At 53.4% G+C, this 15744-nt stretch overlaps 1 protein-coding gene and 1 non-coding gene across 2 annotated transcripts in view; both read left to right on the top strand.

The window, feature by feature from the left end:
• NSD2 (nuclear receptor binding SET domain protein 2) overlaps positions 1 to 14517 on the top strand; it is a 61847-nt gene extending 47330 nt beyond the window's left edge. Inside the window, 7 exon segments of the mRNA XM_041751764.1 lie at positions 373 to 476; positions 2456 to 2725; positions 3670 to 3786; positions 11080 to 11221; positions 11404 to 11510; positions 12419 to 12623; positions 13358 to 14517. Coding sequence (XP_041607698.1) covers positions 373 to 476; positions 2456 to 2725; positions 3670 to 3786; positions 11080 to 11221; positions 11404 to 11510; positions 12419 to 12623; positions 13358 to 13629 — 1217 coding nt within the window. The 3' untranslated portion in view covers positions 13630 to 14517.
• Positions 10853 to 10978, top strand: LOC121490288. The gene has a single exon (XR_005987608.1).
• Positions 14518 to 15744: the final 1227 nt, after the last annotated feature.

The raw sequence follows: 15744 nt of genomic DNA, 5'->3' as shown, positions 1-15744 counted from the left end.
GAGGAGCGAAATTCCATGTTCATTTTCTATCTTAAGACAGTATGTTCCCAGGACTGATGCCCGATTCTGTGCATCAGATCCCAGTGGAGGGTGGGGAGCTATAGCACCATTCATCCAGAGAAACCTGTCCTGGGGCCTGCCTCGTGGCCAGGTGGTGCCAACACAGCACTACCCAGAGTTTTCCAGCTAGGCGTGCTCTGAGCACCATTCCCCAGACAGCAAGTGTGCTGCATGGTCTCTCATACCCCCTAATCCGTGGACACTGGATATCGCACATAGCAGTGAGGTGGAGGTCCGCGGTCAGCCCCTGAGACGCAGAGCTTGAATTTACCAAAACCACTTACTCACACTCACATCCTATTGACTTTTTAGCACTGCAGGAAGCTGAAGCTCGATTTCGTGAAATCAAACTTCAAAGGGAAGCCAGAGAAACGCAGGAGAATGAGCGCAAGCCCCCGCCGTACAAGCATATCAAGGTGATGTGCAGATAGCTTAGGTGTCACAAAAGGGGACTGTGGGTGGTTTCTTGGCGTCAGTTTTGGGGCCCTGGCCTAGACAGCTGCCTGAGGAGTCACAGGCTGAGAGCAGGTGCTGCTACTGCCATACATGTGTCCTTTTACAGGAGAGTGACTGGGTGCAGGGCTGGGCGGGGGGTGGCTTTTGTGTGTGGAGTTTCACTTTTGCTTTCGTGAGGCCCAACCTGATAGCCAGCGAGGGGCTGGAAGAACCATTCTGGCCAGGCCGCCTGGAGCCGGAGGGGCTGAGGGCAGGCCATCCTCCTGGACCACACCGTCACCACGTGCTGGAGACGAGCTTGGATGACGGGTGGTCAGCCCAGGGCTGGTGTTCCACCGAGAGGTGACTTGGACAGCTGGAGCCCTGGAGACAACATGGTCTTCCCAACTCAGAGGCTGTATCCACCCAGGAAGGATGAACGTGGCCTCTGTGTTGGCTGCCGGGAGCCCAGGCACACGTCCCCGCCCTCTGGGAACAGGTGTAGCCAGGGTCTGGCTCTGGGAGACGAGGGGTGCTCCTCCCAGCACTGCACATGGCACCAATCATGTTGCCTCCTGACACATGTGTGTCTGCCTGCTGGCTGCTAGGGGGCTGTGTCTCTGCTCCTAAGATCTGGGCTGCAGGCCCTATTGCGTAAAGGAAGCACTCTCTGTAGTGATCTCTGCTTAGCATTTTCTCTGGTGAATTAACAGAAACAGAGCTACTGGGTCAAAGCTCGGGACTTGTAGTTTGTTTGTTTTTTTTTTCTTTTTTAAGATTGATTTACTTCTCTGAGGGAGAGAGCGTGTGTGCACGTGTGAGTAGGGGTAAGGGTAGAGGGAGGAGGAGAGGCTCGTGTAGCGCCCGAGACGGTGACCTGAGCCAAAATCAAGAGTTGAGTGTCCAACAGACTGAGCCCTCAGCTGCCCTGTAGGACCTTTAGATCCTTTTTTTTTTTTTTTTTAAGATTTTATTTATTTATTCATGATAGTCACACACAGAGAGAGAGGCAGAGACACAGGAGGAAGGAGAAGCAGGCTCCATGCAGGGAGCCCGACGCAGGATTTGATCCCGGGTCTCCAGGTTCGTGCCCTGGGCCAAAGGCAGGCGCTAAACCGCTGCGCCACCCAGGGATCCCACCTTTAGATCCTTTTTTTTTTTTTTTTTTAATTTTTTTTTATGATAGTCACAGAGAGAGAGAGAGAGAGGCAGAGACACAGGCTGAGGAAGAAGCAGGCTCCATGCACCGGGAGCCTGATGTGGGATTCGATCCCGGGTCTCCAGGATCGCGCCCTGGGCCAAAGGCAGGCGCCAAACCGTTGCACCACCCAGGGATCCCCCACCTTTAGATCCTTAAGTCATATTTTTGCCTTGCTCTTTGGTGTTGTACTGCCTGTCACCGTGCAGCAGGACACTTTTTCTCTTGAATTACTAGGTTCTGCTTCAGTTTCTCTTCTCTCTGTGGCTTTTTTGTTGGGTTGCTCTCATCTCATCCTTATAAACAGTGAGTTTCAAGGGCAGAGACTGTGTCCTTGTGCTCATAGCCACCTCCCTGGTCACCTTCCTATAGGCCCTCGGGTCCAGGCACTCTGCATTGTGCTCAGTGCTTGCTTGGGTTTCTGTCTTACAGCAGCCTGGCTTGAGAAGGGTCTTCTTCTTCTTCTTCTTCTTCTTCTTCTTCTTCTTTTTTTTTTTTTTGAGAAGGGTCTTCTGTCTTGTAAATGAGGAGCATGGAATAGGGGTGGGATGAGGGCTGTATAACAGCTTACCTTCTAGAGCTCCCAAGTCAGAGGCTGGCCTTTGCTGCAGGTGCACCTGTGGAATGTGCCCCTTGCCATCCCTGATGGGCCTCTGAAGCTCAAAGACCATCAGGAGGCGGGGCCAGTGGAGACAGGGCCTCAGATACTTTATTCTCTGTTTGATGTACCCCCTGATAAGATGCCAACTTTCTCCCTTGCAGGTGAATAAGCCTTATGGGAAAGTCCAGATCTATACAGCTGATATTTCTGAAATCCCGAAGTGCAACTGTAAGCCCACAGATGAGAATCCATGTGGCTTTGATTCGGAGTGTTTGAACAGGATGCTGATGTTTGAGTGCCACCCGCAGGTGTGTCCTGCAGGCGAGTACTGCCAGAACCAATGTTTCACCAAGCGCCAATACCCCGAGACCAAGATCATCAAGACAGATGGCAAAGGTTGGGGCCTGGTGGCCAAGCGGGACATCAGAAAGGTGTGTGTTGTGCCCTCTCACTTGCTTGTAAGAAATTATGGTTCATGTGATGGGTTAAACTTGGATTTGCCTATTGTGCTTTTGTACTCATGAAAGAATATTTTTTTTTAAGTTTTTTGAGTTATTGTAATTGAATATTATGAAATGAAATGTAAAACGGAATATTATAAAATGTTACTTGAAAGCTGTTTATCAAAGTAAAACTCATAAATCCCCTTAACAACATACCTGCAGTTGGCATTTTGGTGGTTACTTTAGGACATGAAAAACTGAAGGAGCCCTTCCCTGGATAAGTGGATGGGACACTGGGGGTCACAAGTGGGCAGGAGGAGGCCATTCTGCCTGGGGCAAGGCAGGGCCAGGTCGTCAGGTAATGCTAGAGGCTGTATAAGCCCACCTGCTCTGTCCTCAGACTGAGCAACCAGGGACATCCATTAAGTATGGAACAACTGGAATTGCTTGTTGTGCCCCTGTCTTGCCAGGCCAGCCCATGGCCTCAGGGCAGTGGCCTCAGACCCTAGATCTGGCGTAGGCCTGGACCTGGGCAACAGAGACTACTCTGAAATATACAAACCCCCTGCTTGCCTTGGCAGGACTTTTGTGTGGACTCTGCCAGGAAAGAGGAGGCGCTGCAGTGGCAAGTCCTCCGGAAGCTCGAGGTCTCACTCTGGCGTTCCCTGAGGCAGTTTACTGCAGGAAGCAAGAGTTAGGGTGTTGCTGCTTTGGGAAGGACGCTTGGATAAGCTCTTTCTTGGCAGCTGGGATTTTGTCCAGAGTCATCTGAGCTCATTCAGAAGTAACTGGGCCTTTGAAAGACCCACCCCTGGCAGTGATGGTGCAGGGGGGCACCTGGCTCTGATTGCTTCGAGTGTGGGCTCCTGAGTACTGGAACAGAGAGCTGGCTAGTCTGTTCCTTGTCCTCATCATGGTCTTCTGGTTTCCAGGGAGAATTTGTGAACGAGTATGTTGGAGAGCTGATTGACGAGGAGGAGTGCATGGCGAGAATCAAATATGCCCATGAGAACGACATCACTCACTTCTATATGCTCACCATAGACAAGGTAGTGCTGAGAATCTTCACCGGCTATGTTTGCAGGACCCCGAGGCTTTACCCAGAGCAGTGGGCCTTGTCTTGTGGGGATAACGTTTTGTCCACATGTTGCTTTTTTTCAAATGTTTGTAAATTGTTTTCTAAAATGTAGTGTCTTCTGGCAGCTGCCTGGAGGCCAGGGCTGGTTGTCTGCAAGAGAGCATCCTGGGAGCTTCAGGTGTCCCACATGTGCGTGAAGAGTGTGCTAAATAGTCTGACTAAGGGCCAGTGGGAGAAAAGCACAGATTAGGAGAGTTACACAGGTTTTAGTTACCTGGCGGGGCTTCCTGGTGGTTCCTGCTTGTCTGAAGCCCAGATGTGCAAACAGCCCAGAACACAGGTTTGCTAGAGGGAGGGTGGATAAGATGGCTTGTTTACAAGTGGAGGGGATTGGGAGAAGGTGCATGCGGGCCCGTTACAGTTGGTGGCTGGTGCCTGACGGGGGTGGGCCCTTTCCATGGCAGCTACGCAGAGGACTGCTCTGACCCCAGGGGCAGCCTCCTTGGCTCCTGAATGCTTCTTGAGGGGAGGGCAGATGCAATGCATGTTTCTGCTGCTGCTTGCCCACAATCTCAAAATCTAGCAGGAAGATGGCTGGTTTTAAGAATCCTTGAAAACAAGATAGAAAATGGTCACCTGCCAAATGATCTGAATAATTCGTGGAAGACAGGTGACGTGATGAGCTCTGGAGAGCAGCCTGTTTGTTCAGAGTAGGACAGTCCTAGAGACCTCACAGTTTTGTCCCCAGGGAGGCTGTGTCCCCAGGAGCACTGGGCTCATTGGTTGCAACTTGACCAGTCACGAGACCAAGGAGACTAAGGAGGCACCAGGCCACTGTGTGCTTCAGCTGGGAAGCTGGCCAGAATGGTGAGGACAGTCCTGCCGTGGATATACAGCTGCTCCTGATGTTGTTTCTCAGGGCCTGATGGTGAATGCCTATACAGGTTGCTCCTTGTAAAGAGAAAGTGCGGACACGTTTAGGGTTCAAGGATCTGAGGCTGGTAACTGGCAGAAGGAAGGAGTGTGTGTGTGCGCTGTGCACACAAATGTCTGAGCACACACGCATCTGTGTAACAGATGACAGGGCAAACGTGAAGGTATTAATAGTCATGTATCTAAAGGGTGTACTGTCGTTTGTGGTCATAGTATTCCATTTAAAATAAAAGAATTGGTTAGAAAGTGAGGATCGGGGTTTGGCACTTGCCTTCGGCCTAGGGCGTGATCCTGGGGTCCCGGGATCAAGTCCTGCATCGGGATCCCTGCATGGACCCTGCTTCTCTCTCTGCCTGTGTCTCTGCCTCTTTCTCTGTGTGTCTTTCACGAATAAATAAATAAAATCTTAAAAAGAGAGAAAGGCGAGGGTCCTGGACTAGAGGGGAGGCCACTTTCCCTCCGTGGACCTTGTTGGGAGCACAGGGCCTCTGGAGCTCTGTCCACATAGGCTTCTGTAGGAGGAGGCCCTGGCAGACCCCAAGGCTGGTATGTGGGAATCCGTAGCATGAAATGAACAGAAAACCAGGAGAAACCAGCCGTTGATGAAGGAGAACTGTCTGTCCAGCCTCCTTGAAACTCTCACAACACCTGTGTAGGATGGCAGGTGAGGCGCAGAGTGCTCTGCCCTGCTGGGGCTAGATCTATGGAGGCAGGAGTCAGCACGTGCAGCTCCCAGGGAGGAGCCCTTGTATGGGGACCACTGCCAAGCCTGGGGCCATGGTGCCTGGGTAGACCCCCTGGCGGCTGTCATCCCAGAGGGCAGCAGATGTGTGCTTCCCTTTGCTGTCTCCTTCCGTTTGGTCAAAAGGGAGGTCATTTTATTAGAAACTAAACCTCTATGCCTGTGTCTTACCATGTTTTGGATTCTAAGTTTGAACTACTTGCGTGTTGCAAGAAATGCCAAATTGACCATTTAACACACAAATCGGTCCCTAAAATGGTAATTCACCGAGGGCACCTGACCAAAGCAGGGATAAAGCCCGTGACCCATGAGGGACATGTGAATGTTCATACCTTGTTTCCTTGCTATAAAAACAACACAGAGAAGCCTGACCTCAGTGTTCACAAAGCACACAGGAGCAGGGTCTCCCTAAGGAGAACCTTCAGAAAGTCTCAGCTTTTGGTGAGAACCAGAAGTAGTAGAACTTACATAGGAAAGGAAGTAAGTGTGCCAAAAGTGGTAGAAGCCATTACCAGAGACGTGGGGATCCTGAGAGGAGCAGGATGTGAACAGGAACCACTCACACCGAGAGCTGGACGGGTAGCTGTGGAAATAAACCCAGAAGGTGGCTGAGGAGGCGCTAGGCAGCTGCAGGGGACGCTGTGGACCATGGCACGGGAGGAAGAAAAGGTGAAAACTTGGTCATAGTGGCCAGGGGACGTGAAAGGTAGGGATGGATGTTCAGTGTATGCTCCAGAAGCAAAGACTGGGTAATGGGCAGAAGGACATATGAAACAGGATTTTCTAGAATCTGATGAAATCCAAGTTTTGAACAGAATGAATACAAATAAATCTATACCTAGATACATTATTTAAAAAACCCCAAACTTGTGAGGTATCAAAGATAACAAAGATTGAAAGCCCAAGAGAGGGATCCCTGGGTGGCACAGTGGTTTAGCGCCTGCCTTTGGCCCAGGGCGTGATCCTGGAGGCCCAGGGCGTGATCCTGGAAACCCAGGATCGAGTCCCACATCGGGCTCCCGGTGCATGAAGCCTGCTTCTCCCTCTGCCTATGTCTCTGCCTCTCTCTCTCTCTCTCTGTGTGACTATCATAAATAAATAAGTAAGTAAGTAAGTAAATAAATAAGGAAGGAAGGAAAGAAAGAAAAAGAGAGAAAGAGAAAGAAAGCCCAAGAGAGAAGAGCACGTTTCAGGGAGCAGCAGTCCCAGGGTGCCTGGGTCGTGCAGCCAGTTAGGCATTTGGCTCTTGATTTCTGTTCAGGCCACGATCTCGGGGTCATGAGATCCAGCCCCCCGTCGGGCTCCATGCTCAGCTGGGCATCTGCTGGAGGCTCTCCTCGCTCTCTCCCCCCTCCCCCTGCCAATGTGTGCACGTGCTCCCACTCAAATAAATAAGATCTTTAAAAAAATTTTTTTGAAAAAAATAACAAGGGTCTTTTGTTTTTCTTTTTTAAACTACAAAGGTTTTAAGGGTACTAGGAAATAAGAAACATGGCAAGGGCTAGTCCAGAGAAGGCTGCTTTTGATACATTAATGCCAAGTAAGGTAGACTTTGAAAAGCATCATGGAAGGGCTACAGCGAGCCCCTGTGTGGTGGCGAACATGAACCCTCAGGCCTGCACACTGTAGCAGGGGCCCTGGGGACGCAGCACTGGGCATGAGCTCCATGTGTATCCTTGGAGAGATCTTCAGAGTATTCATGAAGAAAAAAACACAAGACAAGATCTGTAGTGCAGCAACATAAATCTATACAAATTAAAATAAAAAATCTACACATAAGATTTTGGTAGGAGAAGGTGGCCATTCACTTCCAAAGCAGCAACAACACGTGTACATAGTACATCTTCATTGGACCTTAGGACAGACAGACCCATCAGTCTAAAATGGCCTCTGTCAAGAAAGCAGAGAAAGAACCTGCCCAGGAGCGGTGCCTGCCACCAGCAGGACTGAGTTTCTAAGGGTAACGGTGGGGATGGGAGGCATGGGGGCTCCTAGGTGATAGGTCTAGGGACGCCCCTCAGGCTGGCAACAGAGAAGGAGACCTGAGGCAGGAGGTGGCCAGGAGACCAGGCAGCCTGCCTTCTGTAAGTCTAGCTGCTGGCTGCTGTGGACCCCTCAGTGCACTCCAAGCGGGGACAGAGAGACAGAGGGAGCAGCAAGGCTGTCAGGGCAGTGTTGCCACAAAGCAGATTGAAGGTTCTACCCAGTGTTCAGCATGGATCGTGAAGGGTGAGGAGCTGGAGGTGGCCAGACAGGACAGTGGGCAGAGCCAAGTCGGGGACTTGGAGGGCTTGGGATGGGACAGAAGGAGATGCAGGTGTCTGCTGGGCAGAGAGTCTGCTGCGAGGAGCACCTGGAAGAATAGGAAGCAGAGCAGCAGACACAGGACAGACATGAGGATTGAGGAGGAAGGACAAGGAAAGATGGTATGCGGAGCAGGCCGGAGAGTCTTCTCCGTGGCTGCAGCCCGGAGACAAGCCTGCCCCCCACTGATGTTAAGAAAGACAATGACCTCGTTTTTCAGGGAAATCATCCAGAATGGCCAACATAGTAAATATTAGGTTAAAATTACAGGCGTGACAGGATCCTTTGCTAGCCCAACCTAAACGTTAGATTGCTCATGAGGGGAGAGAACAAGGCTGCAGCACAGAGGGTTAGCAGCAGCACGCTTTTCGGGACAGAGGAAAGCAGAGACACTGCAGTGAGCTGAGTGGGTGTCAGGTATGACGGCTGTGGGGTGAGAGGCTCGTGCAAGACAGTTGGGAGCTGGCCCTCCTGAGGAGACTGCCGAGGACGAGCTCCAGCTGCTGGCCCAGGTAAAGCTCTGGCCACAGGATGGGGTGGGGACAAATGGCAGAGCGATCTTGGGAGGTCATTCCCAACAGGAGCAAAGACGGGCTAGGGAAGGGCGGCCAAGGGCACCTCTGATGGCTGGGGGTCAGAGCTGATGAGTCCAGTGATGCTGGTCAAAGCTTGTCTAGGAGTGAAGGTGGGTGAACAGTAAGGGGATGGCACTGATGCTGGGACGAGGGATGGGGGACCAGCTCTTCTCCCATTGGCTATAGCGGTGGGCCTGTGGGTGCCACGGGAATGGGGGCGATCTAAATGCCAGGGTGTTGGGGATCCCTGGGTGGCTCAGCCGTTTAGCGCCTGTCTTCGGCCCAGGCATGATCCTGGAGTCCGAGGATCGAGTCCCACATCAGGCTCCCTGCATGGAGCCTGCTTCTCCTTCTGCCTGTGTCTCTGCCTCTCTCTCTCTGTGTCTATCATGAATAAATAAATAAATGCATGCATGCATGCCAGAGTGTTTATGAGGGTGGCCAGGAGGAGGTGAAACACAAAGTTCTCAACATAAGAAAATGAAAATGAAACCCCATCATTAGAATGGACTGACTGGTGAGAACTGTGCCCAGCGTACCATTCTGTGTTACAATGCATGATTCCCTGCTCTCCATAAGTAATCGGAAGACTCAGAGGCTGAATGTAGAACTGTGGGCAGAGGCACCAGGGGAGGTTCTCGTTGAGTGAGGGCGGACCCCACCCTGCTCCATCCCAGGAGGCCAGGGGAGCCCCGAGGGCCTGTGTCCTGGGCAGACACGCGCGCTCTGGAAGAGCAGCACAGCCAGTGAGGATGGAAGTGAAGTCAAATCAGACCCTCAGAATTGAGCAGACTGTGGAGCTTGTGAGCAAGTCACTGTGTCCAGACACACAGGTGGTGGCCTGAACTTTTCAAAACCCCCCCCCCCACAGCTGGATCCCCCCCCCACGTAGAGCAGGACCGGGCATGCCCATGATGGGGCAGGTGCCATCTGCACGGCACACCTAAGAGGTGCCCTGTGGCTCAGTCCAAGACCAAGGAGAGGAAGACCCACCAACAGTCAGTGGCTTAGCGAGTGCGAAGGATCCCTCGAGGAAATGAAGACTTGCTCCTGACGAGATGATGAGGGGACAGAAGAGAAGGCCTTTCTCCCTGTTTGATGAAGGCCATGAGAAGGCCCAAGTGAGGCTCAGGAGGTATATGAGACGCTTGCTGCTGCTGCTGCTTTTGGGGGTGGCACAGGGAGGTCATGCGCACTGGGGTCTGGTGCCCCCACACCCACAAATACTGAGAACACGCAGATTTGCGCTCCAAAGTCCATGCAGAGGGCTACATCTGCAAGACTAACGGGGGTGTGTTAGCAGCGATGCAGGGCAGCTGCATCCTGCCAGCTGTCAGGGGCTCACTATGGCCTTCCCATGAATAGGGTGGCCCCATCCCTGGCAGGTGGCAGGGCGGCAGGCGAAGGGTGTCCCCTTGCCTGCATTCACCAAAGTAGAGCAGTTGGGAGTTACAGCATGTTGGAGTATGTGGGGGGCTGGATCAGGCTAGCAAGAAGCCCTGAGTATATAAAAAATAAGAGCCATGTAACACGGGAGGTTCTGAGAGAAGATTCTATAAAATTAAAAATCAGTGTTTGTAAGAAAGATCTTGACACATAGTCACCAAGGCTCAGGTACCCAGAATACATACGTACAAAGAAGAGCTGGGCCATCCCCAAGGCAGATGCACACGTGCCCAGGGACCGGGGCTGCCCTGCTGCTGGCTCGCCTCGCAGGGTGTGTTCTGGAAAGTGTGTGTGGGAACAGGCACTGGTGCATGAGGGGGCAGATAGTGCCCCTGGGATGATCATGAGAAACGTGACGCGGTGGTCAGTGGGGCTCTTACTGGGTGGGCAAGGTGCGCTGAGGGGCAGGCCTGTTCTGCTACCGGTTCTCTGTAAAGGAACAGCAGTGTGGGTGAAATGAAGCAGGATGTCTCCAAGCCAGCGGGACCCTGGGGGGCATCGTCGCTGGGCATCTGACCCTGGGGCCGCAGGAGAGACACACTAGCTTGTGTGTTCGCACAAACTCGGGACTCTCATCTTTTCTGTGCCTGATTTCAAGTGCCATCCTGCCTGCTGGCATGTTTCTCACCTCTATTGCTCCCCGTGGTTGTGGGGTCCACCCGCTGACTCTCCCCCCACTCTCCCCGTGGCTGGACGTCAGGTGGGTTTGTATGTCTGTGCCTCTGTTGGGTCGCTTTCTTGACACTGTCCCTGTTGCCCTGGGACAGCCCCTGCGTGTCGGCTGACGACTGACAGTGGACGATCCTTCTCAGCTTAAGGTCGAATGGCATCGTTGGGAGTTTGTGCCTTGTTATCTCTGTAGGGATGTGGATGCCTTCCCGGAGGCTCGTCTGGCTTTGAGTTTTAGGGGCTGCTTTGTTTTTGTTCCTTGTGCATTACCGTGCACTCCCACTGGCCATCCATGTTGATCTCTGGGCTCCCTGCCTGTCATCTGTCGGGTGGCATTGGCCTGTGCCAGATGGCTGCCCTCCTCACCCACACTCGCTGGGGCCTGGTCCTCTCCATGTGGTCCTGACCTACCCCCCCGCGAGGGAGAGAAACAGGGCTGGTTTGGGGGTGTCCCACCCTAGTGGACATGGGAGACCACGGTTTCCAGCACAACACTCGACCAATGGGTCTGATGGGGAAAATCCTTTTTATAAGGACTCGATACTTGGTGCTGCCACGTGTAAATGTGGCTTAAAACCAGAGTTGTGCCTTACAGGACCGGATCATCGATGCGGGCCCCAAAGGAAACTATTCCCGCTTTATGAACCATAGCTGCCAGCCCAACTGTGAGACCCTTAAATGGACAGTGAACGGTGACACTCGTGTGGGCCTCTTTGCTGTGTGTGACATTCCTGCAGGTACGACATGTGCAGGGGCAGGCGCGGGCAGGTGTGGCGGTCATGGAGGCTCTTGGAGGCCGGGCTGGCAGAGGGGGAGCCGGGACACTGGGCAGTGAAGGAGGGACGTGTGTTCTATGGGTGGCGATCTCACCCCTGGAAGATGGTTGGTATGTCTTGTGCATGTGACTTTCATAACCCAGGGACAGAGCTGACCTTTAACTACAACCTGGACTGTCTGGGGAACGAGAAGACGGTCTGTCGGTGTGGTGCCTCCAACTGCAGCGGGTTCCTCGGGGACCGACCAAAGGTAAGTCACACTCCATCCTCCCTGCTGACACCAGCAGTGGTGATAAGCGACTTCCCCCAAGTTGATTTGTCACTGTGGTGGGTGGCGTGGGCAAGGGTGGCCGTGGGTGGCAGGGAGGCCAGAGTCCCCTGTCAGAGTGCCACAGGCTGAACCGTGAGCAGAACTTCTTGAGGCTGGAAACCCAGAACTAGGGTGCGGTCTAGGCTGCGCTCCCTCCCAAGCTCTTCCAGCCTCTGCTGGCTTCCGGCAGTCCGTGGTGTCCTTCAGCCCGTCAGCACCATCCTCTGTCATGATCTTCATGGGTCCATTTCCTGCTTCTGTGTCTTCCCCTTCTAAGGACCCCAGGCATGTGGGATTCAGGGCCCCCTGCCCCAGGGTGGCTTCTCCTGACTTAACAATGAGTCAGGTCCCATTCTGAGATTCTGGGAAGGTCATGAATATGGGACAGTCTCCCTGCCTCCCCGTGCCACGTGCCGTGTGCAGCATGGGCCCTGGGGCACCGCAGATCACAGGCTGTGGCCTGAGAGGGAGTGTCTGTGTTGGATCTGCTGCTTCCACCAGAGAAGAGTTTTCTCCCATTCATGACAGAATCCTTCCTAGGAGGACCAAGGATGTCCCCCCGAGTGGGGGCCGGAGCCACTCCGTGGCCTGTGCATCCCGTCAGCCGACCTGGGGGTGTGGACCCGCTGGCCAAGATGAGCTGCCGCTGCAGGAGGCTTTCAGCAGAGTGGGCTTCACTTTCTGGGCCTGCCTGTCTTCCATGTAGCAAGGCGGCTGGCCCTGGCCCTGTGCCCTGTCCCCTGCCCCACCCCTCGCCGCCCCTGCACTTCTGCTTTGGCTCCTTGGAGTTTATTACTGCCCATCCACGTGGCTCCCTGCAGCAGCCTGCCTCTGCTTCTTCCGTCTAGACCTCAGCATCCCTGTCTTCAGATGAAAAGGGCAAGAAGACCAAGAAGAGAACCCGCAGGCGGAGAACCAGGGGTGAAGGAAAGAAGGAGTCTGAGGATGAGTGTTTCCGCTGTGGGGACGGCGGCCAGCTGGTGCTGTGTGACCGCAAGTCCTGCACCAAGGCCTACCACCTGTCGTGCCTGGGCCTGGGCAAGCGGCCCTTTGGTGGGTGAGCGGGCCCCCTGGCGGCCTTGGGGGGGGTCCCCATCCCAGGTTCTCCTCTCCCTCTCTCAGCCTGGGGAGGCCCGCGGCATTGACAGTTGTGGGGCCGGGGTGGCAACCCCAGAAGTGGAGGCCATGTCAGGGCCAGTGGCGAGGGAGGGGGGGACAGGCAGCGGGGTCTGCCTGGTGCTTCCAGCCTCGGTTCAGGGAGATTACAGGTGCCAGCGATACCATCCCCTGTGGTCTGAGAGGAAAAATAGACCTTTGCCCAGAGCAGTCGAAAAGCTGTAAAAGAAAAGGTCTAACATATTTGAGTGTAAGAGAAAAATAATTACGTGCAGATGACAAAGCACAATTTCATAGACAAACAGGAGAGAAACCGGTTTGCAGGAGGCGTGAACATGACCTCTACAGTTAAGGCCAGTAGACCCTGGGTCCTGGCCACAGCGAGGTCACAGAAGAGAAGCCAGCATCCGCTGGCCACCCAGAGAGCCACCTCATCCTGCACAGGGTGGAGGCCGGGGACTTGGGATGCAGGTGCCCTCTGCCAGGCCCACCCACCAGGCCTCTGAGTGCCCGTCCTCCCTCCTCTTCATGTTTTTGCAGCTCAATAGGCAGCAATGCCTTGTCTTAATTTGTGTCCATCTCACTGGACAGTTTTAAAATAGGTTCTCAACCACGAAGATGTTAAAAGTGGTTACAGTTTTTGTCATTTCTGCTAATTTGTTTTGTTGCAGGGAAGTGGGAATGTCCTTGGCATCACTGTGACGTGTGTGGCAAACCTTCCACTTCATTTTGCCACTTTTGCCCTAATTCATTTTGCAAGGAACACCAGGATGGGACAGCCTTCAGCTTCACCCAGGATGGGCGGTCGTACTGCTACGAGCATGACTTGGGGGCAGAGTCGGCTCGAAGCACCAAGACTGAGAAACCCTTCCCGGAACCCATGAAGTCCAAGGGGAAGAGGAAGAAAAGGAGGTGCTGGAGGAGAGTCACGGAAGGCAAATAGCGCCAGGCAGCGGCTTGGCCAGATCCAGGGGTAAAGGGCCACAGGGGACTGGCCCGAGGACCCAGCTTGAAGCCGCTATGCCAGCCGCCTAGGCCTCCTGGGGGGGAGCGCCGTCCACCACTGAGCCATCCTCAGCAGCGCCCGCTGCGTCTGCACTGACGACCCATCTGAGCCACAAGGTTCAGAAGGTTCCTGGACAAACAAGCCTTACTCCACAGCATTACAGCTACACTTGAATTTCTGAGAATGTCAAGGTCCCCTCCCACTCTATTTTTGTAGGTTAAAGTTATAATTGAAAATTAATTGGCATATGAAATGTTTTTATCTCACCCGAAATGTAGAGTAGTATTTTTTTAAAGGATCACTATTATCTCTTTAATCTTCACAATGTTACTCGGCCTGCTTACCTGTCTTCATCACTCAGGAGAGACCAGGATGGGGCCTGGCCTGGGCAAGGGCTCAGACCCTGGATTCCCTGGAAACCATGATTTTGATCATTATTTTGCTCATATGAAACAGCTGTATGATTTTTTTTTTTTTTTGTACTAATGTGAAATTTTTCCTCAGAATGCTTCTTTTCCATCCTGGTGAGAAGCCGGCCCCAGGAGCGGTGATAGTGATAGTTTTGTTCTAAGATTCCCCCATAGTTTGTTCTGTCATGGATCTGGACTGAGCGGCGCCATCGCGTCACATCCCACGTGTGGGGTCGCGAGCATAGTCTCTCCCAACCAGGCCGGGTCTGGCACATCTCACCAGGGCCTGTCTCCTGAACGCACTAGGTCCTTACCAACATTTGGGGGAAGACATTGTATATTTTTTTCATTTGGCTTTTACCAGTTTCTGGCTTTTATTCTCAATATATTTTTGCTAAACTTGTTTCACAAATTACCACCGACTGAAATGTGTATTTACTGATGCGGCCCCAAGTTGTCCCTGAGAAAGGAGAGGTGCTCGGTGGGGGTGAGGCCCTTTGGGGGCTGTGTTCTGCCCTGGGGCACAGCTTGTGCTGGGTGCTCCCCACCCTGGGGCCCAGGGCATTTCTGAGAAATGTTCTTTAGGGGTCTGAGGAGAGGCTCAGAGTTTAGAACTCTTCCATCCAGTTACTGACGTCCTGTCACGCTTGTGGGTCCGTTCGTGGAGAACATGCTCGGCTGGGACACCACGGAGAAGCACGTGCCGGGGCTCCAGGCCTGCCCAGCACCACCTGCACGCACACCAGTGGGTGGCGCCCGTCCTGGAGTTTCCCTGAGATGCCCACTAACTCTTATTTATTCCCACAAAGTGAGAAGCTTCTGGAAATATGAGGTTGTCTTCTCTTCTTGAAGTTCCTCTTGACCTTGACCATGGGGCGACCGGAGCGCGGCAAGGGCGGGGGTCCTGCCAGGCACCTGTGTGCACTCTGTGGGGCCTGCAGTCTCCATGCTCACAATGGGAGGGAAGGGAATCCTCAACAGCCAATGCTTTTTTCTGGCCCTTTCTTAAGGAGGACATGTATCCCACAGAGATGTATACCCAGCCCCTCTTGAAAACTGCTCCTGAGGTCTCCTGTTCATTCTTCCATCGTCTCTGCCTAGCACAGTTGCAGGATGTCCTTGGACCCAGACCCCTGTTCACTACTGCTCCATGGTTCTGTGATATGAGCTCTTGGGGGCAGTGGTCTCTGCCAGGCTGACCACAGGGAAGGTCTGCTTCGGGTGCGAGGCCCCTGACACCCGCAGGTACGCACCTCCCCCTGCACTTACTGGGTGCAGAGTGTTCCCAACTGTGGCTGTCCCTCTGGCCCCTTTCCTGCCACCGTCCTGGAGATGGGAGCCACCCCTGGTGACCCAGGAGATCCAGGAGCATGGTCATCAATTGACTCCTGCAATGGCTCAGGTGACCTCTGGAAATGTACTTGCTTGGTAAGACACAGGGACTGAGGGGATTTCAGTTTAGAACTCTAATTGCTCTCACATCGTCCTAAGAAAATACTGGATTGACTCATAGATTTGTGCTCCTTCTTCCCTGAACAACTCAGGTTGTTCAGTGGTGACCCAGCAGCACCCCCACACCCTTGCTGCCACACGCAGGGCTCGCCTGTCCGCTCCCACCAGCGAAGGGACATCTGGACCAGTC

The sequence above is a fragment of the Vulpes lagopus genome, chromosome 4, assembly GCF_018345385.1.
Source record: "Vulpes lagopus strain Blue_001 chromosome 4, ASM1834538v1, whole genome shotgun sequence".
Classification (NCBI taxonomy): domain Eukaryota; kingdom Metazoa; phylum Chordata; class Mammalia; order Carnivora; family Canidae; genus Vulpes; species Vulpes lagopus.
Note: the sequence above shows the minus strand (reverse complement) of the source record. Positions and strands in the feature narration are given on the sequence as shown.